This window comes from Salmo salar, chromosome 03, assembly GCF_965601325.2.
Source record: "Salmo salar chromosome 03, fSalSal1, whole genome shotgun sequence".
In the NCBI taxonomy this organism is placed as follows: Eukaryota; Metazoa; Chordata; class Actinopteri; order Salmoniformes; family Salmonidae; genus Salmo; species Salmo salar.
In genome coordinates, this window is record NC_138293.1 from 15,347,480 (window position 1) to 15,374,644 (window position 27,165).

The 27,165-nt window shown below is 43.9% G+C and overlaps 1 protein-coding gene across 4 annotated transcripts in view; it reads right to left on the reverse strand.

Annotated features, from left to right (window-relative positions):
- The window catches only part of LOC106598945 (CMP-N-acetylneuraminate-beta-1,4-galactoside alpha-2,3-sialyltransferase), an 82,263-nt gene that overhangs the window by 4,699 nt on the left and 50,399 nt on the right, over window positions 1–27,165 (reverse strand). For all 4 annotated transcript variants that reach the window (XM_045714530.2, XM_014189977.3, XM_014189974.3 and 1 more), the window contains 3 exons: window positions 25,425–25,611; window positions 4,372–4,518; window positions 1,386–1,532 (listed from right to left, as the gene is read on the reverse strand). In XM_045714530.2, the coding sequence (XP_045570486.1) occupies window positions 1,386–1,532; window positions 4,372–4,518; window positions 25,425–25,611 (481 nt within the window). The remainder of the gene's footprint in view (window positions 1–1,385; window positions 1,533–4,371; window positions 4,519–25,424; window positions 25,612–27,165) is intronic.

Consider the following 27,165-nt stretch of genomic DNA (forward strand, 5'->3'; position numbering starts at 1 on the left):
AATGAGGAGAGCGAGATAAATAGATAGATATCTATATACCCCAAAAATATATGGGGATTGGAAATGATGCAGACAATTACATTGATGGAAGCATCAATCTATCCGTAATATTAAAGCTGATTGACCCCCCAATTATTTTTTAAAATAAAAGTGATAAAAGTGAGTTTGTAGTGAGAGTGTGTGTGTCTGTTTGTTTGTGTGAGAGTGGAGCCACATTGGGTCAGTTTCCTTCCCCAGTGTGCTCCGGGCCCGCAGTCTGGTCGGCAGTGTGTAACCAGAGCCCGGTATTCCTGTGGGTGGCTCTGTGGCCTGAGAGTGGGAGGACCTGGCTGGGTTGGGCTGAACCGGGCCCCAGAGCTGCCCCAGAGCCCTGCCTGGGTCCTGGCTGTAGGGCTGAGCCTCTCCTGAGAGCCACTGGCCTGTCTGGATTGGCCTGGCCCTGACTCTGTGACGGATGACACTCATACACAGAACCATGGCTAGGGTTTCACTGCTTTACTACAGGGAGCAGGGCCAGGAGTGCCATGTGAGCAGTAACACCAGGGTGTGTGTGTGTGTGTGTGTGTGTGTGTCTTCAGGCCTTGCGGTCTGGGATGACGAGCTAGGTCAGAGAGAGGATGACGCGTTAACAACCTCCCGCTCTCTTTAACATGCTGGCATCTACAGAACACATACGAATGGTGTGTACTGACATACTGAACAATGTGGCATTCTACATGCACTCCTGTTCGGTCCCTTCACATCGAGCTACAGAAAGTTGAAGCACCTGGATCAATCCTGAGTTTAAGCTGAGTAGCCCTGTTTTAGGAGGGGACTGGTTCAAGTCCGACAGTGAGTAAGGATACTACTGCATCTCAGCACCCCCTGAGAGGTGACCTCAGCATATTACCACCAGTGGAAGGACATGACATGAGGGAGCGGAAGTCTTTCAGTATTCCAATGACGATAGACCTACTAGATGAGGTTTCCATTGATTACATGACAAGAGTTCACTGGGAGTTCAGACAAAGGTTCTCATTCTGAGTTCATACTTCAGCTGCCCTCTGTGACATCTGGCATAATAGAACACTGAGCAGTCGGGAGTGGAGGATTAAAAGGCTCCATCTTGGGGTCATTTATTTGGTCCTAGTTGAAAGGGAGGAGGGGGATGAGAGAGCCAATCAAAAAAGGCACAGAAAATGGAATAACACCCTCATTAGCCTAATAGGTTTAAGGGGGAGACAATATAGTCTCTCTAATCTGCACTTTCCTGTAAACAGTAAGGTGGGCTTGTCTACTGAGAATGCATTTTCACCTTTTCATTTTTTTGACACGTGTAGACAAGGAGAGGAAACACCACTCCAAGTCCCATTTCCAGTGGATTTGAATGCAACAAAAACAGGCACCTCTTTGATGGCGGACATCTTGACCGTCTCGTAGTAGTGCAAGGGCGCGTGGGGTGTGTTCATGTCGTAGCCGAAGCCGGCCACCGCCACCTCGTCACAGTTATGCAGGGCCATCGTTATGGCGACCGTACCCAGGGTTGGAATGTTCTGAAGAGGGAAAAGCACAAAAAGGTGGCCATGTCACTTCTTTAGTGTGTAGTACAGCCAGCTGCCAAAATAAAGGAAAGTCTTAAGGAAATGAGGGATACAAAGTATATTAAAAACCGGTGCTTCCACACAGGTGTGGTTCTTGAGTTAATTAAGCAATTTACATCCCATCATGCTTAGGGTCACGTATAAAAACACTCAGTTGCCCATGATTTTTGCTACCATTATTTGTGACAATCCTTCTCTATCAGTGTTTTGTTACAAGTCCTGTGTTGTGGATCCAAGGAAGAGAGGAACCAAATGAACAAACAAACCATGGCTAGAAGATATCTCAGTCTTTGAAAGAGGGGTCTCAAAGGAGCATGGGGGGGTGCAATTGCGGTGCCTCCGGAGGCATGCAGAGGCCAAATGCTGCACGGCCAATGCAGACATCGGATTGACCATGCAGCGCCTTTCAGTCACCAAACCTCAACCCAGTTTGAACACGGGAAAATGGAAAATTCTGGAGCGGCGCCTGAGACAGCATTTTCCAACAAAACATCAAATTATGGAATTTCTCAAGGAAGAAAAGTGTCACATCCCTCAAATAGAGTTCCAGACACTTGTAGAATCTATGCCAAGGCGCTTTGAAGGTGTTCTGGTGGCTCAACACCCTATCTTGGTGTTACTTTATTTTGGCATTTACCTGTATATCGTATCTTATGTTGGGGTGCATTATAGGAACAAAGCATTATTATTAGGGGAGATGAGAGTGTGTAAACAAGCCAACACCCTTACCTCTAACAGTAGTATATAGTAAAAGAAAGCATTGAAAATGCAATAAAAACTGAAAATATCTATATTAACCTCATCTTCCTTTACCGCCACCATCTTGGCCCTAGTCTGTGACAGGTATGCACCACCCTCCCTTCCCTCCCTTCCTGTCCTGGCTTTGTTCTGGGCCGGAGTTGTTAACTCGTCCTGAGCTGAAAGTGATTAACAATTTGCTTAAACAGACGCACCCACACAATGACACAGCAGTTTGAGAGGGCAGACCTCCACTTCCTCAAACCCTAGGGCCTAATGGGGAGGAGATAGGGGGGGTCTAAATCATTACCTTGATTTTGAAGCCCTAAGGGCAGGTGTAGCTTAAGCCCCCCCTGCTGTGTGAACCCGCAAACACACATATCATACAAACACACCGCACTAATCAGGGGAAAGACAGGCGGGCATTTTAGGGGAAGGATGTGTCAGGCTGTATCCCGCCTTGATCAGTATTATGAGACAACTCCCCCCAACACCAGGGCAACCCACATGTTCCACACATGTTCCTCCTGTACACCAAAGTTCAGCCAAGGGTGTCCTGGTGGTCGCCCCTTCAGGGTAGAAGGCTGTACACACTCCTTGTACCCCTTCCCATCCCTCTAATGCCTGTTGAAGCATGTTCCCTACCCCCTGCACTCCTATGTAGAACTTCATCAGCCTCTCAAGCTAGTCTGCTGCATAGTTCCAGTCCAGGAGGGGTGACAGCATCTGCTGGTCTTTATCTAACCTATTCCCTTTGATCAACCAGCCATAGTCCTGGTAAATCAGGTAAGTGGCCTCATGAAGCCAATCAATGCGTTTGATTGATTAGTTACGTGCCAACGAGAGAAGAAAAGCAGTAGAGCCTGTGGCAGTCCAGAATCTACAGTCATCTGATAACCCCCTCAAAACCAAAATGAGGAGGAGTTAATGAGGTAATATGTCCGAAGCTTCATTTTCCCTCCATAAATCTCTCCTTTACATCGAGAGCAGGGGTCTGCAACGTGTGGCTCTGGAGCCTTATGTGGCTCTTTAGCTACCCCTTTGTGGCTCCATGACAAACTATAAAAAAATTATGTTTCCTTTAGTTTGAAATACATTCAGGTGCGCCCAATGTCTCTGTCTCGCTCTCTGAATCTTGAGGTTCATCCAATGCAGCTACTAGAGCACAAGGTTTTTGTGAACATTTGAAGAAGTGTCCCTTCCTGTCACTTGGGTTCCCGACCCTTGATCTAGCAGAGTTGTTTTAACGATTTAATTTCCTGTGATGGCATGGCAAGGTGCTGCCTTGCTGCGGTTGTCATAGGAACAGGGGTTCTAGTGGCAGCGAGGTTTGAGTTTGGGGCCTGAAGTGTGTCAAACACACTTTGGTTATGACTGTGCAGTCGGTCGTCAACTCCCGGGCTGCATATGGGTTGTGTACCGTTTCGTAGCATGTGTGTGAGTGTGTTAATGTTTGAAAGAAGGATTGCGTCTGTCAGGGTGTGCCTGTGTATGTATTCTTGAACTTAATATACATGGGTGTGAGTAAGAGTCTATGCACTCTTGCAGGGAAATGGGGATACCTAGTCAGTTGTACAACTGAATGCATTCAACTGAAATGTGTCTTCCGCATTTAACCCAACCCCCCTGAATCAGAGAGGTGCGGGGGGTTCCCTTATTCGACATCCTCACCTTCGGCGCCTGGGGAACAGTGGGTTAACTGCCTTGCTCAGGGGCAGAATGACAGATTTTTTACCTCGTCAGCTCAGGGATTCGATCCAGCAACCTTTCGGTTACTGGCCCAACGCTCCTAACTGCCAGGCTACCTGCCGCCCCAAGTACTGCATGCGTGAATGCATGTCTGCATACGTGTTTGCGTGCAGACTGCAAACCGAGTTTATCAACCATAAACCAGGTGACGGACATCATACTTTCCTCAAGCGTCTACATAGCACCATACATGGGTTCTGCCAACATTCTGATGGTTCATCTCAGAACCTTCCAATGCAGAAATTGTTTGATACGTTTATATTTCTATCCAACTAGAGCGGGTTTCTGTCTGAGTGTCACTCACCCCTTTCCCCATGAGACCATTGTTGAGTGGCAGGCCGATGAACTGGAAGGCAGCCTCCTGGATGAAGTAGGGGTTGAGGATGCGCATCTCTGTGGGCTCCTTCGGGACGTAACGGGCCACTGACTTCCAGAAGCCCTCCGTACCACGCTAAGAGAGAGGGAGAAAAGAAGAGATTGTGAGTTTCAGGAGGCATTGAAAGTAACAATTGTCATTCAATTGATCATTTTGGGGGTAAAAAGGAGTACTTCTAAGTATGAGGTAGACAGAGATTTAAACAAAGAGATTATCTTCAATAACATTGACATAGAACCACAGGTCAAGTCACCCAGAGAGGCCCACCTCCAAACAGTCTCCCTACATTGATTGGGAGAATGGCTCAGCGCCTTGGGGGTAACATGGAGGAAGGCCAATCTCAGTCATTAAATGTCACCCTTTTTACCTACCAAGAGAGTTCAGGGATTATTCCCACGGATGTGTACATCAAGCCCCAAACTGACACCAAAAATGCTAATCAAAGATCTTCATTTGCAGATTTCATTATCGTGAGGGACCTTAACAAAAGTAATCAGAGGACCATGCTCCAGAATTAGTATCAACACATTGGCTATCCAACTCGCGGAAACTCCATGCTTGACCACTGCTACACTTCTTTTCAACACAGGTATAAGGCCCTCCTGTCCTCCTTTCGGCAAATCTGACCATGACTCCATTTTGCTCCCCCCCGCCTACAAAGATTCAAGAGGGAAGTTCCGGCTGTCAGGTCAGTACAATGCTGGTCAGACCAATCAGAATACATGCTCCAAGACAGTTTTGATCACGTGGACTGCAACATGTTCCGGGTTGCCTCTGGTGAGAACATCAATGAATACGCCAACTCAGTCACCGGATTCATAAAAAAAGGCATAGGATGCGATGTCAATGGCATCTTTCAACTTTTTTTTCACCCAAATCAAAAAAATGTGGATTGATGGCAGCCTTGTCAGGAAATTGAAGAAGAGACATGCTGCTTATAAACAGGGCAAGATGAGCAGGGACAACAGTATGGTTACACAGCACAAATACAACCTACGCACATTGATCAAGGTGGCGAGACAAGTATAGGGACAAAGTGGAGGAACAATTCAGTGGGTCGGACACGAGGCGTATGTGGCACGGCTTCTAAGTAGCACGGATTACAAAAGGAAAGCCGGCCATGTCGCGGACACCAATGCTGCCCTTCTGGATGAGCTACAGTAAACACCTTTTTCAAGCAAATGACTGAGCTGCTGAGGAGAGTCCCTGAGGACAATGAGGGCTACATTCTTACGATCTCCACGGAGTACGTATGTAAGTCATTCAAGCGTGTTAATCCTCGTAAGGCTGCCAGCTCATTGTCTGACTTCATATGCTCCAGAATGCCAAAACATACTTCACTCAATGCACATGAAAAATCTAAAGCCAGAATATTAACATTCAAATCTGATTAGTACATTTAAAAAAATATATATCTTCCAAATCCACAATAATATTTTATAACGTTAGCCAAGTAGCTACGGCTAGCCCTAGTCCTCTGTATGTCAACATCCCTCATCATCAGGCGTGATGTCCCACACAAATTACAGTAGCTTTCTGACACAAACACTGGCTGACACACTTGCCTACCTGCTTGCCTGACTGACTACCTGGCACACAGCCAAAGGGGTCAGCAGATGTAAATGGCAATCACCTGTTCAAATAGTCCTGCCCCGCCGCCTTTGATATTGGTAGGGGGGGGGGGGGGTAATGAGAGAGGCAGTTGGGTGGCTTTGAGCAGCGTGTTTTCAACCAGGGGCCTCCGCCCCCTCGGCAAGCCGTGGCAGGAAAACCTAATCTCTCCTGTCAACATACTGCTTGTGTTTGGGGATCTGTTTGGCAAGAAGCGCTGCAGAAGCTGTAAGTAATGCTTTTTATTGTGGAGAGCAGGGACGGTGCCGACTCAAATACACAGTACAGACAAGAGTGAAACGTATGACGTAGGAGTCAGACAAATGTGTAATAAGAGAAAGTGGTTCAGAAAGATACATCCAAGAGGACAGCTAATTAGCAGGTAACAGCACTGCTTTTCAATGCACACTAATCATTTCCAATGAAGCTACCTAGGCCTATAACATCAAATGAGATACAGGTTTCCATATCGAATGAAGTTCTATCACTCAGAAGCCAGAGAACAGTCTCTGAATAGGGGGACAGGAAGTGATTTCCCCTGCGCTGTGACCCTTGGACCAGTCAGTCAGGAGAAACTCAACTGATGGTCGGTTTGAAAAGATAAAACAGGAAGCTGCAGATTGATCCTGTCCTACTCGCTCACACGCCATACTAAACCTGAGTCAACCATACTTACACACAGATGAATGTGTGTGCACACGCACACACACGCGCACACACACACGCGCACACACACACGCGCACACACACACACGCGCACACACACTGGGGTGAGCAGGAGTGTGTATGGCTTGTTGGGCGATGGCAGTGAGGAAATGGCTGTTTCCCTTCTCTCACGGCAGGTTTATGGTTAAATTAGTCTGGATTATTAGATTGAAGTGTGTGCACGAGGCTGTGCCCTGACGCTGGCACCTGTTAAAACAGCCCTTAATTGGAGAGGTAATTGTTTGCATAGCAGGGAGAGAGAATGGGAGCACGTTTAAGATTTCTCATCCAGACAAGGGCCTCAGATCTGGCCAAACTACCTCAGTTCCACCAGTGTTGACCTTGGCTTACCAGGTGTCCATTTTTCAACGCCTAACAAAGGCTCATCAATTCCTCTTCCACAGCCCCAGCAGCCACAAGTGTATGTACTCATTGTGGTGTTTGTATTGCAAAACAATTTCCATGGCAAAAAGCAGACCAAACTCTTGGGTCCAAGGTTATTATAGTTGTGATTTTCTATTTGTTTTTTTCCCCCCATTTGTTTTCAGATTTTTATTTGATATTCAGTTTCAGTTCGTTTTCAGACATGATTCACTAGTTTCTATTCAGTTTCAGTTAAAAAAATAAAATATATTTTATTTAGTTTCAGTTTTTGTTTTAAGTGTTAGGGACAGAATGTAGGGAGGCATAGGAGGCTAGGAAAGATTTACACTACAATGATCTACACCTGCTCGTCGAACATGTCATTCCAAAATCATGGGCATTAATATGGAGTTGGTCCCCCCTTTGAAGCTATAACAGCCTACACTCTTCTGGGAAGGCTTTCCACTAGATGTTGGAACATTGCTGCGGAGACATGCTTCCATTCAACCACAAGAGCATTAATGAGTTCAGGCACTGATGTTGGGTGATTAGACCTGGCTCGCAGATGGCGTTCCAATTCATCCCAAAAGTGTTCGATAGGGTTGAGGTCAGGGCTCTGTGCAGGCCAGTCAAGTTCTTCCACACCGATCAACAAACCATTTCTGTATGGACCTCACTTTGTGCACAGGGGCATTGCCATGCTGAAACAGGAAACAGCCTTCCCCAAACTGTAGCCACAAAGTTGGAAGCACAGAATCATCTAGAATGTCACTGTATGCTGTAGCGTTAAGATTTCCCTTCACTGGAACTAAGGGGCCTAGCCCGAACCATGAAAAACAGCCCCAGACCATTATTCCTCCTCCACCAAACTTTACAGTTGGCACTATGCAGTCGGGCAGCTCGCGTTCTCCTGGCATCTGCTAAACCCCGATTTGTCCGTCGGACTGCCAGATGGTGATTCATCACTCCAGAGAATGAGTTTTCACTACTCCAGAGTCCAATGGCGGCGAGCTTTACACCACTCCAGCCGACACATGCGCATAGTGAGCTTAGGCTTGTGTGCGGCTGCTTGGCCATGGAAACCAATTTCATGAAGCTTCAGACAAACAGTTATTGTGCTGAAGTTGCTTCCAGAGGCAGTTTGGAACTTGGTAGTGAGTGTTGCAATCGAGGACAGACAATTTTTAAACGCTACACGCTTAACCACTTGGCGGTCTCGTTCTGTGAGCTTGTGTGGCCTACCACTTTGCGGCTGAGCCGTTGTTGCTCTTAGACAATTCCACTTCATAATAACAGCACCTACAGTTGACTGGTGCACGAACTGACTTGTTGGAAAGGTGGCATCCTATGACGGTGCCACATTGAAAGTCACCGAGTCCTTCAGTACGGCCATTCTACTGCCAATGTTTGTCTATGGAGATTGCATAGGTGTGTGCCAGATTTTACACACCTGTCAGCAACAGGTGTGGCTGAAATAGCCAAATCAACTAATTTGAAGGGGTGTCCAGATACTTTTGGACATGTAGTGTATGAGTTGTAGGTTTACAGCAGTGGTACATACCCAAGCACTATTTTAGATGGTCGAGTCACACAAATTTCCTAGGTGGCAAAGGTCCGGATGGATATATAGTCAGTCATTGGGGCGGCAGGTAGCCTAGTGGTTAGAGCGTTGGGCCAGTAACCGAAAGGTTGCTAGATCGAATCCCCGAGCAGAAAAGCTAAAAATCTGTCGTTCTGGTCCTGAACAAGGCAATTAACCCACTGTTCCTAGGCCGTCATTGTAAATAAGATTTTTTTCTTAACCGACTTGCCTAGTTAAATATATATTTTTTAAATGATCGGCGTAGTAACAAACCCCCATCTCACAGCCCACGCGACACCAAAGTGTTTACACCCTTCTTGTTGACAGAGAAAAATGTGCAGTTTAAAAGCACATTTTCTGCAATTCTACACATTATGTCATTGAGTGGAGAAAAGTTAGCAATTTTAGTGCACATTTCCTGAAATTAAAAAAAAATTCCATGTCTTATGTGTTCATATGATACCAGGAGACTAATCCTGACCGTATTCCAAAAATAAAATAATAGCAGCCTCACCTCGCCTTTATCCTGAAATTCTTGGTGGGTGCGGTTCAGATGTGTTTTTCCCTTTTGTCTCTGTTCTACTACACACGCTGCCATCTTCTGACAGTACAATAAATTAGCTTTTGTCCTTTCCAACAATAATCCCATACAGGGTTTTGCATTTTCAAATCTAATCAAATTGTATGTTACATGCTCTGAATATAACAGGTGTAGAATTTACTGTGAAATGCTTACTTACGAGCACTTTCCCAACAACTCGGCGCTAAAAAGAACCAAAAATTTGCAAAAGTAAAAGGAAATAGTAACAATAAAATAGACTATACAGTCGTGGTCAAAAGTTATGAGAATGACACAAATGTTAATTTTCACAAAGTCTGCTGCCTCAGTTCGCAAAGTCCCTCTTTTCCATGCAAATGAACTGAATCCCCCAAAAACATGTCCACTGCATTTCAGCCCTGCCACAAAAGGACCAGCGGACATCATGTCAGTGATTCTCTCGTTAACAGGTGTGAGTGTTGACGAGGACAAGGTTGGAGATCACTCTGTCATGCTGATTGAGTTCGAATAACAGACTGGAAGCTTCAAAAGGAGGGTGGTGCTTGGAATCATTGTTCTTCCTCTGTCAACCATGGTTACCTGCAAGGAAACACGTGCCGTCATCATTGCTTTGCACAAAAAGGGCTTCACAGGCAAGGATATTGCTGCCAGTAAGATTGCACCCAAATCAACCATTTATTTATCTGATCAACAAGAACTTCAAGGAGAGCGGTTCAATTGTTGAGAAGAAGGCTTCAGGGCGCCCAAGAAAGTCCAGCAAGCGCCAGGACCGTCTCCTAAAGTTGATTCAGCTGCGGGATCGGGGCACCACCAGTACAGAGCTTGCTCAGGAATGGCAGCAAGCAGGTGTGAGTGCATCTGCACGCACAGTGAGGCGAAGACTTTTGGAGGATGGCCTGGTGTCAAGAAGGGCAGCAAAGAAGCCACTTCTCTCCAGGAAAAACATCAGGGACAGACTGATATTCTGCAAAAGGTACAGGGATTGGACTGCTGAGGACTGGGGTAAAGTCATTTTCTCTGACAAATCCCCTTTCCGATTGTTTGGGGCATCCGGAAAAAATCTTGTCCGGAGAAGACAAGGTGAGCGCTACCATCAGTCCTGTGTCATGCCAACAGTAAAGCATCCTGAGACCATTCATGTGTGGGGTTGCTTCTCAGCCAAGGGAGTGGGCTCACTAAGAACACAGCCATGAATAAAGAATGGTACCAACATATCCTTCGAGAGCAACTTCTCCCAACCATCCAGGAACAGTTTGGTGACGAACAATGCCTTTTCCAGCATGATGGAGCACCTTGCCATAAGGCAAAAGTGATAACTAAGTGGCTCGGGGAACAAAACATCAATATTTTGGGTCCATGGCCAGGAAACTCCCCAGACCTTAATCCCATTGAGAACTTGTGCTCAATCCTCAAGAGGCGGGTGGACAAACAAAAACCCACAAATTCTGACAAACTCCAAGCATTGGTTATGCAAGAATGGGCTGCCATCAGTCAGAATGTGGCCCAAAGGTTAATTGACAGCATGCCAGGGCAGATTGCAGAGGTCTTGAAAAAGAAGGGTCAACACTGCAAATATTGACTCTTCGCATCATCTTCATGTAATTGTCAATAAGCCGTTGACACTTATGAAATGCTTGTAATTATACTTCAGTATTCCATAGTAACATCTGACAAAAATATCTAAAGACACCGAGGCAGCAGACTGTGTGAAAATTAATATTTGTGTCATTCTCATAACTTTTGGCCACGACTGTACACAAGGAGTACCGGTACCGAGTCAATGTGCAGGGGTATAAGGTAGTTGAGGTAATATGTACATGGCGGCAGGTAGCATAGCGGTTAAGAACGTTGGGCTAGTAACTGAAAAGTCGCTGGTTCGAATCCCTGAGCCGACTTGGTGGGGAAAAGAATAATTGGTCGATGTGCCCTTGGGAAAGGCACTAAACCATATCTGCTTCTGTAAGTCGCTCTAGATAAGAGCTTCTGCTAAATGACTCAAATGTAAATGTAGGTATGGGTAAAAGTGACTAGGCAATCAGGATAGATAAACAGAGTAGCAGCAGCCAATGTGAAGTGTGACTGTGTGTGGCGTCAATTATGCATGTGTGTGTTTAGTGTGTACACTGAGTATACCAAACATTAAGAACACCTTTCTATTATGGAGTTTCACCCCCTCTCCATGCTCCCCACAGTTGTGTCAAGTTGGCTGTATGTCCTTTGGGTGGTGGACCACTCTTGATACAGCGTGAAAAACCCAGCAGCGTTGCAGTTCTTGACACAAACCTGGGCGCCTGGCAGCTACTACCATAACCCATTCAAAGGCACGTAAATATTTTGTCTGGTCCATTCACCGCCTGAATGGCACATACACAATCCTTGTCTCAAGGTTTAAAAATCCTTCTTTAACCCGTCTCCTCTTCCTCTACACTGATTTAACATGTGACATCAATAAGGGATCATAGCTTTCACCTGGTCAGTCTGTGTGATGGAAAGAGAAGATTTGTTTTGTATATTCAGTGTAAGGTCCCACAGTTGACAGTGCACGTCAGAGCAGAAACTATACCATGAAGTCAAAGGAACTGTCCTTAGATCTCAGAGATATAATCGTGATGAAGTATATCTGGAGAAGGGGTAAAATAAATAAATAAAATACTATTTCTAGAGTGTTGAAAGTTTCCAACACCACAGTAGTCTCCATCGGAAATTGAAAAAATATGGAACTACCCAGACTCTGGTCGGGCGGCCAGCTCTATGCAAAATGAGCAACCGGGCAAGAAGAACCTTGGTCAGGGAGGTGACCAAGAACCATTCTGACAGAACTAGAGAGTTCCTTGGATGAGATGGGAGAACCAGCCAGAAGGACAGTCTCTACAGCACTCACCAATTTGGGCTTTATGGGAAAGTGGCTAGGCGGAAACCACTCCTGTGAAAAAGGCACATGACAGCATATCTGGAATTTGTAAAAAGGCACATGAAAGATTGAAATAATAAAGCAAAAGATTGTGTGGTCTGATGAGAAACATTTTACTATTTGGCCTGAATGCAAAGTGCTACATCTGGAGAAAGACAGGTGATGAGCTGTGCCTGGTTAACACCCTCTCTACCGTGAAGAATGGTGGTGGCAGCGTCCTGCTATGGGGTTGCTTTTTAGCAGCAGGGACTGGGAGACTGGTAAGGATAGAGGAAACAATGAATGGTGCCAAATACAGGCAAATCCTTGATGAGAACCTGCTTCAGAGTGCAAGCGACCTTAGACTGGGGGGGAAGATTTACATTCCAGCAGGACAATGACCCCAAGCATACAGCCAAAGCAACACTGGAATGGCTTCAGAACATGAATGTCTGAGTGGCCCAAGCAAAGCCCAGACCTGAATCCCACTGAAAATATGTGGAAAAACTTGAAGATTGGGGAGGAAGGTAGCCTAGTGGTTAGAGCGTTGGGCCAGTAACCGAAAGGTTGCTGGATCGAATCCCCGAGCTGACAAGGTAAAAATCTATCATTCTGCACCTGAACACGGTAGTTAACCTTTCTGGCGCAGGTGTTCCACTAGCAACCCACCGACAACATCCAGTGAAATTGCAGAGCGCCAAATTAAAAAATACAGAAATAGTCAAACATTCATAAAAAATCCAAGTGTTATACATTGGTTTAAAGATTAATTTCTTGTTAATCCAGCCGCTGTCAGATTTCAAAAAGGCTTTACAGCGAAAGCATACCATGCGATTATCTGAGGACAGCGCCCCGCTTACAAAAGCATACAAACATTTTACAACATTTACATTTAAGTCATTTAGCAGATGCTCTTATCCAGAGCGACTTACAAATTGGTGCATTCACCTGTAAAGGAATTACAAAAGTCAGAAATAGCGATAAAATTAATCACATACCTTTGAAGATCTTCATATGATTGCAGTCACAAGAGTCCCAGCTACACAATAAATGTTTGTTTTGTTCGATAAAGTCCCTCTTTATAGCCCAAAAACTCAGTTTTGTTGGCGCGTTTTGTTCAGTAATCCACTGGCTCCAAGGCGGTCAAAACATGCAGACGAATACATCCTAATAGTACCGGTAAAGTTCGTCGAAACATGTCAAACAATGTTTATAATTAATCCTCAGGTTGTCAATTGTCTAAATAGTCGATAATATTTCAACCGGACAATAGCGTATTCAATAGAAAGGAAAAACAACAAAGGGCACGCAATCGGTCACGCGCGCAAACCAGCTCTGCATTCTTCCTCAGTCCACTGACAGAAAGGTCTCATTCTTCTTCATTTTTCAGAAAACAAGCCTGAAACAATGTCTAAAGACTGTTGACTTCTAGTGGAAGCCATAGGAACTGCAATCTGGGTCCTAACCCATTAGATACTCTATAGGCATTCAATTGAAAATACCCACATCAAAAAAAATCCCACTTCCTGGAAGGATTTTCACATGTCCATTTATTTGGCGCGTTTGATTCAGAAATGCACCGGTTCCAACTCACCCAACATGACTTTTTTAATCCAACCTCAGGTACCCTAAAATGTAAATAATCGATCAAATTTAAGACGGGATAAACAGTTTCCAATACTGAAGAAAAACACCACGGAGCGCGCTCTTGTTCACGAGTACCAAAAGACTAGAGACCTTCTGAGTGACACATGGAATTAACAGGACTACTTCTTAATTTCTCAAAAGAAAAACATTGAACAATTTCTAAAGACTGTTGACATCTAGTGGAAGCCATAGGAACTGCATTGGAAAACACAATGACCTCAAATTCTTTTCCCTGGATGGATTGTGCTCGGGGTTTCGCCTGCCAAATCAGTTCTGTTATACTGAGACATTATTTTAACAGTTTTCGAAACTTGTGTTTTCTATCCAATACTACTATGCATATCCTAGCTTCTGGGCCTGAGTAACAGGCAGTTTACTTTGGGCACGCTTTTCATCCAGACGTGAAAATACTGCCCCCTATCCCGAAGAAGTTTTAATGCAGCTGGTGGCCACACCTTTGATTTTGACTTTGTTCAAGGACACATTATTCCATTTCTCTTAACATGTCTGTGGAACTTGTTCAGTTTGTGTCTTGTTGTTGAATCTTGTTATGTACATACAAATATTTACACGTTAAGTTTGCTGAAAAGAAACGCAGTTGACAGAGGACGTTTCTTTTTTTTTTGCTGAGTTTACAAAGATCATACACTTAGTTGGCAAGCCAGCCAGCTAAACATTAGCTTTAACTTGCAATGACAAAATTACAAATGTATAATATCTGAAAATGTAGCTTGACTCTTACAGGTATACTTGGATGAATGCTTCACTGACATGGTTACCTTTAGTTTGAAGATGTAATCTGACGACGGGTGTTTTATACAACAGCCTTCTGTGTTCTCTTTTCGATTCCCTCCGCATTTTCAATCAAACTTCAGAATTTTCTCATACTCCTTCCACCGGGCATTCCACTGATTTCAAAACTCTGTCAATTTCTTCCGTGACAATACTGTCCCCATCACTGTCATCCGAAGACTCTACAATGTCTGGTTAAATTGAAATGTTTTTACTTAAGTCAGGGATTCCTTTTTCAGAGTCAGCATGGCATGATCGTCCTCCAGAAAGTAGTCCATCAACTTTTTCCAGCTGGTCTTTGTCGATACCACCTGCGAAATTCAGGGCAGCAATGTTGCTGAGAGCGGTAGCAACACTTTCGCAATTCTCCATGGCTATATCTTTCAAAAACCCGTGGTAGCAAAGATTCTGAGCAGCTCATGTTATAGACAGAAGGTAGCGGGAAGGTTCCTGTCTTTTCCGTTTCTAAACAACTAGGCTCGTAATTGAACATTTGTATTCGGATTTACAGATTACATAAATGTGTTAAGGGACATGACAGTTCACATGTTCAAGAAGGCTGTCATATGCCCAGCTTTCTGTAACAGGTCACATATGTTCTCTGGGGGTGGATTTGTGGGCCGTAGAGGCTGGAAGGGTTATCGCTGCGATTACAAATCAGTCAGGAACATGCAGACCTTTTTGAGGAAATCTTCCATACACTTCAGGTGTTTAGATGCTTATGTTCCTCCACCACTTTTTCCAGTGAGGGATTTCAAAATCTTGTTTGGGATTTGTGCCATTTTTGTCTTTTCAACACACCTGTCCTCAAACACCACTTTCAGACTGATGAATGCCATAATTTTTTCCACTCAGATTGATCCCCTGTTTTCTGTACATCTTATTCTCCCGGGTCTGGCATTGTCTTGCTCTAATCCTGCCCTTGACTCTCTTGTGTAGGTTTATCTTTTTCCTAGACGGAGCCACTTACCAGAGCCTCTGTTGTAGTGCGCTCAGCAGTTGATTTGTGAGGCAGTCAATGTTTTTCAAGTATTAGACTATTCGTGCAAATACAAACAGTATCCAGACATTCCTAGTTAGTCTCCAGAAAAAGAACACACTACTTGACATTTTGATATTTGTTAGGTCTCCTCAACACAATTTTCTAAAATGGGAGCATTTCTGGGAATGTATCTCCTCAGGGTCAATAGTGTTTACCATCCATACACACATTCTGTCTTCCACAGACAAACCTGTTGTTAATCATGGGAAAGTGTTTACCTTACCAAGTCTTGCACCTGTTTTATGATTGTTGTTGGCAGTTAGAGTAGATATGAAATGACTTATTCGTTTTTTTTACTCAGATTTCTTAAACTAAGCAGTCTCTTAGGTTTTTTTGTGCATTGAGACTGTTGAAGAGGGATGATTTTAGAGACAGTCAAAGCGGCTACATTGAGTAGGAGGCCAAGAAATTAAAGCTCAGACACACTGGTAGGATTGTCAAACGTTTGCCTGCTGACAGTACTTAGCACCTCTGAACAGTGTCGGCAGTCAATCTCTTTTGTGTTCACACAGCAAAGACCTTAGAAGTAGTCAGGCAATCAACTTGTTAAAATACTCCAAGCCAGAAGGTGGCAGTAGTGTTGTTTTGCATACATATCTGTGCGTATTGCTTATGGCCTAGGTTTCAAGCTATCTGTGCTAATGTTGCTATTTTGTAGAAACCCTTGTTGATACAGTACTAGCCAGATGGTCACAGCTACAGTGCCATCAGAAAATATTCATACCCCTTGACTTATTCCAGATTTTGTTGTTACAGCCAGAATTCAAGATTGATTAAATATTCCCATCTACAAACAATACCTCATAATGACAATGAAAACATGTTTTTAGAATTGTTTGCAAATGTATTGAAATACATAAATTACATGCGTCTTTGTAAGTATTCAAATCCCTGAGTCAATACTTTGTAGAAGCACCTTTGGTGGCAATTACAGCTTTGAATCGTCTTGTGTCAGCTTTGCACATCTTCCTTTCAGATTTTCTCAAACTGTTAAATTAGATGGGGAGTGGCAGTGAACAGCAATCTTTAGAAAAATGTTTTAAATGTTTTTATTTAACCTTTATTTAACTAGGCAAGTCAGTTATGAACAAATTCTTATTTCCAATGACAGCCAACCGGGGAACAGTGGGTTTAAGTACTGCAGTGCATCTCCTCCTCATGGACTGCACCAGATTTGCCAGTTCTTGCTGTGAGATGTTACCTCACTCTTCCACCAAGGAACCTGCAAGCTCCCGGACATTTCTGGGGGGGAATGGCCCTAGCCCTCACTCTCCAATCCAACAGGTCCCAGACATGCTCAATGGGTTTGAGATCCGGGCTCGTCGCTGGCCATGGCAGAACACTGACATTCCTCTCTTACAGGAAATCACGCACAGAACGAGCAGTATGGCTGGTGGCATTGTCATGCTGGAGGGTCATGTCAGGATGAGAATACAGGAAGGGTACCACATGAGGGAGGAGGATGTCTTCCCTGTAACGCACAGCGTTGAGACTGCCTGCAATGACAAGCTCAGTCCGATGATGCTGTGACACACCGCCCCAGACCATGACAGACCCTCCACCTCCAAAATCGATCCCGCTCCAGAGTACAGGCCTCGGTGTAATGCTCATTGCTTTGACGATAAACGTGAATCCGACCATCACCCCTGGTGAGACAAAACCGCGACTGCTCAGTGAAGAGCACTTTTTGCAAGTCCTGTCTGGTCCAGCGACTGTGGGTTTGTGCCCATAGGCGACGTTGTTGCCGGTGATGTCTGGTGAGGACCTGCCTTACAACAGGCCTACAAGCCCTCAGTCCAGCCTCTCTCAGCCTATTGCAGACAGTCTGAGCCCCTATGGAGGGATTGTGCGTTCCTGGTGTAACTCGGGCAGTTGTTGCCATCCTGTACCTGTCCCACAGGTGTGATGTTCAGATGTACCGATCCTGTGCAGGTGTTATTACACGTGGTCTGCCACTGCGAGGACGATCAGCTGTCCGTCCTGTCTCCCTGTAGCGCTGTCTTAGGCGTCTCATCGCAATTTATTGCCCTGGCCACATCTGCAGTCCTCATGCCTCCTTGCAGCATGCCTAAGGCACGTTCACGCAGATGAGCAGGACCCCGGGCATCTTTCTTTTGGTGTTTTTCCAGAGTCAGTAGAAAGGCCTCTTTAGTGTCCTAAGTTTTCATTACTGTGACCTTAATTGCCTACCGTCTGTAAGCCGTTACTGTCTTAACCACCGTTCCACAGGTGCATGTTAATTAATTGTTTATGGTTCATTGAACAAGCATGAGAAACAGCGTTTAAACCCTTTACAATGAAGATCTGTGAAGTTATTTGGATTTTTACAAATTATCTTTGATTAATTATCTTCACCCTGAAAAAGGGATGTTTTTTGTTGTTGTTGCCGAGTTTGGTAATATTAATCAAATCTCAGAAAGCCGTTTGCATTGCTAGTTATAGCCTGATGATGAAATAACCCATCAATTTAGCCAGGTGTCTAGGGGTGATTACGGCCATCTATTGTATTTCATGAACATGTGAACAGGTATAGACAACAGAGACCCATCCACTTAGCTAGATGTGGGTGGTTAGAGCTGCTCTTTCACATGACCCATCAATTTAGACAAGTGTGTCTTGGTAAGCCTCGGCTAATAATGATAAAATGTGTATCTATAATTTGTCTTTCAGCATTAGCAGAACACACCGGACTCTCCTCCACCAGTCATACAAGGAGAACAGTCTAATGCCTCCCATCAAAAAGAGAGCCGGCCCAAGCAAGCATAGGTCACACCTGAAGCATGAAGACTTGCAGCGAGTTGTGAACTTCATCAATAATTGTGCAGAGGATAATGCAATAGTAGTACCAGGGCGCCACCCGGGACAAAAAGTTTGGTGGAAAGCTGCTGCCATCTCATGTGACAAACGCAGCGGTGTGGTGTCTCTATAAGGAATCGATGACAACACTTGGTATGTAAAGCATAAACAACATTTTGATTATTTAATTTACCACCAACATGATTTGCACAACTTTTATTGCTCTTACATTATTTTGTAAAGTGTATTTTTACCTGGAGTTGTTCCCTTATAGTAGACTACTTTCACCACTTTTAGGTCTTGAAATCTTTGGTTGTTTACTACACTACCTTACTCTGTTTAGCACATGGCTTCCCATGTGAATCCTTAACGAGATGGGTGGGGCTAAGGCTTAAAAGGGTGTGAACAATGCTGAATGTGTGTGAACAAAGAAGTGTAAAAACTGAACTAAAATTTTTCAAGGGCCATTTCTCAAAAGTGGGATTACAAGTTGATCAACTTTCCAAGCAGCATTACTTTCCCATTGTTCCTCCAATTACAGCGTGTGATATACCATGTTGAAGCTCTGAGTTTTTATCCAGTGTCAAAAAAAGAATTTAAAAGTTTGGAACATAAGCCCGAAAAGAGATGGGGGGGGTCATAAAAATATAATTAAAACGCCTAATAGTTGCCGCAGGTGCTTCGCAGGCAATTACTTAACTCAGGGTGGACATCCACATAAACACAATATAACATTCCGTGCATTCCCTCCATAGATGTGCAATTGACGATAAGCCACTCAAGTTGTTTTTCTTCTCAATGGGATGAAGGCGACCCCAGAATAGAACACCCTGGAGATGTCTAGCCTATATGGCGTCCTGTTTGCATTTCAGTTCATAAATAGCAGGAAAACACTGTTAAAGTGAAATTAGCCGTTTTTATACGGTGTGTATTCTAGTTAACTAGTCATTGCTTTAGAATGAGAGGGAGGGAGGGAAGGAGGAAAGGCAAAAGGAAGAAAGGGAGAGAGGGGAAAGCAAGTTAGAGCGTTCACATCTGCAGGCCATACGCAGATGGTCATAAGGCCCCCCTATGCAAATGAAAACAAACACGCTTCACCCTGCACCCAGCCACAAGCAGCCAGCCGAGACAGTCAGTCCAAGTTGGACAGGGTAACAGCAAACCAGAGAGAAGCAGGGAGAGGGATGCTGCCTCCCTGTCCAAAAACAACCCTCAAACCCCATCCCAGTAGCCCTACTCCTTGGGTGTTCTGAAGGTCTGGAGGGCCCAGCTACACCGTAGGTGTACTGTAAGTGATAGGTGTTGGGCTTCCAATGGGCTTAATTTATGTATTTTTTAGCCTTTATTTAACTAGGCAAGTCAGATAAGAATTTGTTCTTATTTTCAATGACAGCCTAGGAAGTGGGATAACTGCCTTGTTCAGGGGCAGAACAGATTTTTACCTTGTCAGCTCGGGTATTCGATCTTGCAACCTTTCGGTTACAAGTCCAACGCTCTAACCACTAGGCTACCTGCCACCCCAACGGGCTTAGGAGCGCTTCCAACGGGCTTAGGAGCGCTTCCAACGGGCTTAGGAGCGCTTCCAACGGGCTTAGGAGCGCTTCCAACGGGCTTAGGAGCGCTTCCAACGGGCTTAGGAGCGCTTCCAACGGGCTTAGGAGCGCTTCCAACGGGCTTAGGAGCGCTTCCAACGGGCTTAGGAGCGCTTCCAACGGGCTTAGGAGCGCTTCCGCCATATTGCTTACACCATTCAGGTTCCTTCCACTCTGCAATAACTGAATGGGTAGTAGTCAGGACATGTTTTTTGACCAGACTAGAGCAGGCCACAGGGATACATAAATAACTAAAGTCTAAATAGCAGCACCGAGCTACAAACAAACCCAATTAAGGTTGTCTGGAGGTCATTAGCATGGTGTACATGTTTGACTCAGCGTTTGAGGTTCAGTGTCTCGCCACAATTTCCCACAGGGAAGGAACTTCTTGAGATAGATGTATGGGGGGGGGGGGGGGGGTATTTGAGGAGCACTCGCCTAGAGAATATCAAGTTGGTCAGACAGACCAGTTACCAAAGACCTAAAGAGTCTACACTTGGGAGGTACTTTGATACTTATTCCCTTTTGTTTGGGAGGAATCTTAAGCATTGGCCAATTTGCTTTTGCTTTTCTTGACGCACACTATGACCTCTGCACTCTGAGGGTCATGGCAGTTTCTCTTCTCCCAGTCTCTCTGGGGTTATCCGGTGTGCGAAACCCGTGCCAGCACTCCCATGATGGCAAACAGGGAAAACAAAGGGAACACTTGACAGCATTCCGACCCCAAGGAGGACTTGTGTGAACTACTTGGCCGCAGTGAATTTGATAGGACCCCTGTTCTACTGGCCTACACTGGCAGGGTCTGGAGCTGTTTACGTCCCCCGTTCTACTGGCCTACAACTGGCAGGGTCTGGAGCTGTTTACGACCCCTGTTCTACAACTGGCAGGGTCTGGAGCTGTTTACGACCCCTGTTCTACAACTGGCAGGGTCTGGAGCTGTTTACTTACAGCAAACCGACTACAGCAGTCCCCTGATCCTCAAAACTGTTCAATGATTAGCCAACTATCATTTCAAAATAATATTCAGAAGTGTCACCATCAAGACTCAATAACCCAGTGTTCTGTCAAAACCAGGGAATTAAACACTAGCTTACATCTGAAGGTGTATTAAAGTTAGCTGGCTAAGTTATTGATTCAGCTTTGTATAAAATAATCTGGATGCTGGTCAGGATTTGACTACTTGCATTTCCGCAGATACCGCTTAGTTGTTTACTGGTATGTAAGTGTGTGTGTTATGCATGTAAGCATGCTACTTTTGGTTCCTTTACAGATGTTTTAGTGGTCGTGAGAAAGATCAATATAGATACTATTTCTGTCCCAGGCTGTGTTCTCAGCTATGGAGTATCTACTGTTGATCTGCACAATAGACAAGCTATGATATAACAATAGACACTAAAGTTCAAAAGTTTTGGGTCACTTAGAAATGTCCTTGTTTCTGAAAGAAAAGCATTTTTTTTTGTCCATAACATAAAATTGATCAGAAATACAGTGTAGACATTGTTAACGTTGTAAATGACTATTGTAGCTGGAAACGGCTGATTTTTAATGGAATATCTGCATAGGCGTACAGAGGCCCATTATCAGCAACCATCATTCCTGTGTTCCAATGGCACGTTGTGTTAGCTAATCCAAGTTTATCATTTTAAAAGGCTAATTGATCATTAGAAAACCCTTTTGTTACCACAGCTGAAAACTGTTGTCCTGATTAAAGAAGCAATAAAACTGGCCTTCTTTACACTCATTTTGTATCTGGAGCATCAGCATTTGTGGGTTCGATTACAGGTTCAAAATGGCCAGAAACAAAAACCTTTCTTCTGAAACACATCCGTCTTTTCTTGTTCTGAGAAATGAAGGCTATTCCATGCGAGTATTTGCCAAGAAACTGAAGATCTCGTACAACGCTGTGTACTACTCCCTTCACAGAACAGTGCAAACTGCACAAAGGGGGGGCCAACTCCATTTAATGCCCAATATTTTGGAGTGAGATGTTCAACGAGCAAGTGTCCAAACACTTTTTTATGTAGTGTATTCAACACCTTTAATTTTAATTCATTCACTTTACTCAATTTTTTACTGCAACGTCAAACTTCCTGACTTCTCATGGGACGTCTCTAAATAACAGTTCACTGAATAACATCATTGCAAATTATTATGGCATTTCCAAATCCCTCTGGGCAATAAAGGTTACTACTCTTCAACCTTTGTGATGTCTTTTAGTAACAAGGTTTCAGTCAGTTACTCATCCAAACACTTCTGCCATGACAAGGGAGTCACTTTAATTAGCATTATTACCTCCCACCCACCTTAAAGAAGCAACGAGAAACCTTCCCTTTCAAACCTGGTGAGAGAGAGGCATCATGAAAGGGCCTCGCATTCCTTTCACCTGTCAGCGGCCACGCCACATCAAAGCTCCCACAGAGCAACTGTTCAAAGTTATATTTAAGGGAGGAGGAGGGTGTGTGTAGGGATTAGTATACCGGGAGTCCAAAAACATGATATTTCTAAAGCTCGTGGTCTTTGTACAGTTGCTCATGCTCTGGTATTAGAGGTGAAAATGCGAGGGGTTAAAAACATGACAGCACAATGAGGCTTGCTAGCCGCAGTCCCTGAAGACATAACACGTACGTACGTGTGTGTGTGTGTGTGTGTGTGTGTGTGTGTGTGTGTGTGTGTGTGATGTATGTATGTATGTATGTATGTATGTATGTATGTATGTATGTATGTATGTATGTATGTATGTATGTATGTATGTATGTATGTATATATATATATATATATATATATATATATTTCCATAGCAATAGTTTAGGCCACTTATTGCAGTTACTTCTGTTACTTCAGTTACTTCTGTAGCAATGAAGCTACGCTAATAGTCACAACAGGATTTACTCGTCTTCTGATGAGGGTTTCCAAAATGACTAAAAAGCAGATGCAGTTAAACAGTTTCCAGTCAACAGATATGACTGCCTACACTGTTACCATGGTAACTGGTTGTTTACTGAGAATTTATCATGTTAAGCATCTTCATGACTCATTTCCCCCAAATCACCCATAGGGAAATACTGTCTCTGCTCAGGTTAATTGAATGTAAATACCTGATATTAGTTGAATGTCTGGTTGAACATCTAAATGCCCTTCCTTTTTATTTACCCGTCAAAGAAAAAAACACGTCCAAAGTTAAACAAGCCGAGAAACTGGTTGCGGCAATAAATGGAATGTGTGCGCGCACGCATGTGTAAAATGCTAATCCATCTCTAGGAGCAAACAGAGAATCTAGGATCATTTTTCATCAGCAGGAATTCACAATGATGGGCCTCATTTGTCAAGTGGCAAAACACTTAAAAAGACACTTCAAACCTTGATACACTTACTACATACATGCACGAACGCATTGAAGTGGACTCGCTGGAAACACGGTGTACAACTGCGGCTGTCCCGGTCTGTGTGTGTCAGTAGAATTGATACACAGTTACAAGTAAAACGCTAAAAATACTTTACAAAGTATTCAATTAAAAAGCAAATTATCTTGGGTAACTAGTGTAATATTGTTGTCTCTACCTTCTTGCCCTTTGTACTGTTGTCTGTGCCCAATAATGTGTGTACCATGTTTTGTGCTGCTAGCGTTGTTCTGCTGCCATGTGGTGTTGCTACCATGCTATGGTGTTGCTACCATGCTGTGTTGTCATGTGTTGCTGCTATGCTATGTTGTCGTCTTAGGTCTCTCTTTATGTAGTGTTGTGGTGTCTCTCGTCGTGATGTGTGTTTTGTCCTATATTTTTTAAATTGCAACCCCTATCCCCCGCAGGAGGCCTTTTGGTAGGCCGTCATTGAAAATAAGAATTTGTTCTTAACTGACTTGCTTAGTTAAATAAATAAAAATAATGCCTCGCATTGTTCTCAGAGCCCTATTATGGTTGTCAGTGATTTCCGCAGTTTCAATAAAAAAGTCCAGCTTCTAAAATTCAGACATTTGTTAATTACAATGAGGTCCATGGGGCAAGGTCAACCCGAAATAGTGAGTTGGTGTGACTATGAGTTCAGTGAAATAGTGAGTTGGTGTGACTATGAGTTCAGTGCTATAGTGAGTTGGTGTGACTAGGAGTTCAGTGCATGCGCACCATCACAGCTAAAACGCTGTCATGGAAAAGAGACGGTACTTTTGACCAGTAATTTACTTCATGAGAAAAATGATTCCTTCCCCTGCAGATCAAAGGCTGATCTGTCAGGAGCCAGAGGCCAGATCAATTATCTCCGTCCGCCATTTCCACTGTCCCGCTACTTACCAGCTGATTAGTCCGGACAAATCTGCCCAATTCAAAAGGCTAAGGGACTATCAAGCAGCCAACTATTTCTCTCTCTCACTTACTAGTACCCCCCTCTAACCCTTATTTTACCCCCTCATCTCTCCCTCCTCCTAACCCCTCCATCTCTCTAGAAGCTTGTATTTTGAAAAATGGCACCTAGTAAAAATTCCTGCTGGCCACTGGTCCCTGAAAGTCACACAGCTGTGCTGGATAGGAAGTGGGTTCCCAAGACACTGGCTTGCCAGATTTGCAAGAAGAATCCCTATAGAAAATGAGTTTCTCCCTATATGGAGAAACTCAACCCAGCCAAGATTGAAGTTCAAAGGCAGGCACCGTTTTTGCTCCATCGGGAATGTCCTTGAATTGAGCATACCCTACCCTGACTGCGGTGGAGTGACTACAGACAAGCGAGAGTGCTTGTGCAAGCTCTTTCAGTGATAACAGATTGTGTCCTCTCTCAGAGTCATTAAAATGTCTGCCATCCTTCCTGTCAGAGATAAGGAAAGACCCATTCAGTCACCCAGCCATAGATTAAGAGGCCAATTCGCAGGCTGTCACTCAAGCGTGGCAGTCAGTGTCTTGTCAAAAGGTCCTTAAAATGGGAAAATTGTTTTATGTCATGGCAGAATGAAAAGCAGAGAGAAACCGAATTCAGAACGTTTTTTTCTATAAAACCACAATTTAAAGTGATTTTCATATTCATGAGAAAATGGGAAAGCATTGTGAGAATTCACAACCACATCTATTGAGTGTCACAGGAGGAGCAAGTGACTGCGACAGAAGACACATTGTCTGTTTACGACCAAAATGGCGACTCAGTGCCACAAAATGGCGACTCAGTGCCACAGAAAGCACTCAAACTAGCCAAAACATCCAGTGGGATTCATGCGTATGTGGTCGCTTCAATGTTATGAAGCAATGGAAGACCTAGAAAGGAGGTGGGGCTGGACAATATGCAGAATAAATAATGATCATCTTTCAGGGCAGTGGAAATGCACACAAGCTCGTACTAACATGACCAACTAACTGTGTGTGATGGATTTCTTAGTGGTCCCAATGAGCAAAGGTAACAACAGTCAGCCTTGACTTATGCCTCACCAGCTTCTCTCTGAAGACCATCTGTCTGAGCCACTTGAAGTCCAGCGGTTTGAAGGCAGAGAAGACGAAGAGCGAGTCCTTCTCGTATCGCTCAGGCTTCTGGATGGCCCCCTCGGGGTAGGTGATGCGCATGGTGGTCTTGGTGCCCACGTCCTTGCCGAAACCAGTCACCGGAGCCTCGTTCAACCTGCGGTTGGAGAAGAAACGCTATGTGGGCGAATAGAGTACCACAGTATGAGTCATACTACCCATAAAACCTAGCAGTCAAACAAAAATCCTTTTTCTACCATTCATTTTTCCCATAGGGGATTTTAGAAACACTTAAAATAAGGGCTGTTTCATGTAGGCTTACCCTGGCGTGACGTTTTGAGAACCGTGTAAATCTCTATAGGACAACATGACGTTTATCAATATATTTGCCTGTATTTATCCCCCAAATATGAAATGCTAATTAGCTGCTAATGTGGCTATCATAAAGAACTACAAATGCCATGACGATCTGGACAAGACTGCCATATCAAGGCAAAGGTAAAAATCTCTGGATTAACTATCTAATAGCAAAATTTTGTCATGAATAAGTTGGCTAAATTTCTTTAAATTGACAATTGTGAACCGTCTCTTGCTAGTTTTAAATTTACATAATACTATTAGCAAAGATGACGTGCGGGAGCTTGCTGTGATTTGTAGTCTTGAATGTTGTCTACTTTGATGCTAATTAGCATTTTCGAATCTGAGAGTAAATAGAGACAAATATATTGATTAAAGTTACCTTGTCTAAGAGATTTACAAGGTTATCAAAACATCACACCAGGGTAAGCCTACACAAAACACAGCCCTGATCTTAAATGTTTCTAAAATTCCCTATGGGAAAAATGAATGGTGGAAAAACAATTGAAACCATTCCCTGTTTGACCGCAGGTTTTATGGGTATTATGACACCTCCACTGTGGGGCTCTATACATTGTGTGTTGACATCACAACAAGACTGGGGACTTGAGAATTTAGTTTCACTCCCTCTCAAATATGACTACAATTTCTGGCAATCGAAACAATAACTGGTCATTTAGCTTCTATTTAGTTTCTTTCTGATACGGGGCTTGCCAACAAATGCCCAGTACCCTTCATAGTGTACTGATAAAACAGTAGGTTTACACTCATGCAAGGAAAGTTATCAATCTAAGCCCTAACCTAAGTCAATCAACATTAACAAGCTTCAGAGTTCAGGAATCGACAATAAGCAGGATGTAATCAAATCAAATTCAGTGTTATTGGAATTTTAACGTTTGTGCTTTTCTTATAACTAATTTCTGTCGTCTATTCATGCGCTGTTCAAATAACCAATTTCTGTATTCATGCAAGTGACTGACTGAACGAATCCTCACTTATCAGTATCTGCAATTTGTCAGTATGCCCAGACCTTGTTTGGAGGACGAAAGATCTCTCAGTTTCAAGGTCTCAGCTTAAAGAGAAGAAGCCTTGTGAGGTGTTGGTCTGTCACATGTTATGAACCAGCTGGTCACATGAATGAAACAAAATGGTAATGATTAATCAAGCTAAATCACAAATATAACTTGTCTTATGTATAGCCATATATATAAGACAACTGTTGGGACTGCCCAAGCAGAGCTCCTGATTTATTGGGGCGGCAGGTAGCCTAGCGGCTAGAACATTGGGCCAGTAACCGAAAGGTTGCTGGATAGAATCCCCGAGCTGACAAGGTATAAATCTGTTGTTCTGGCCC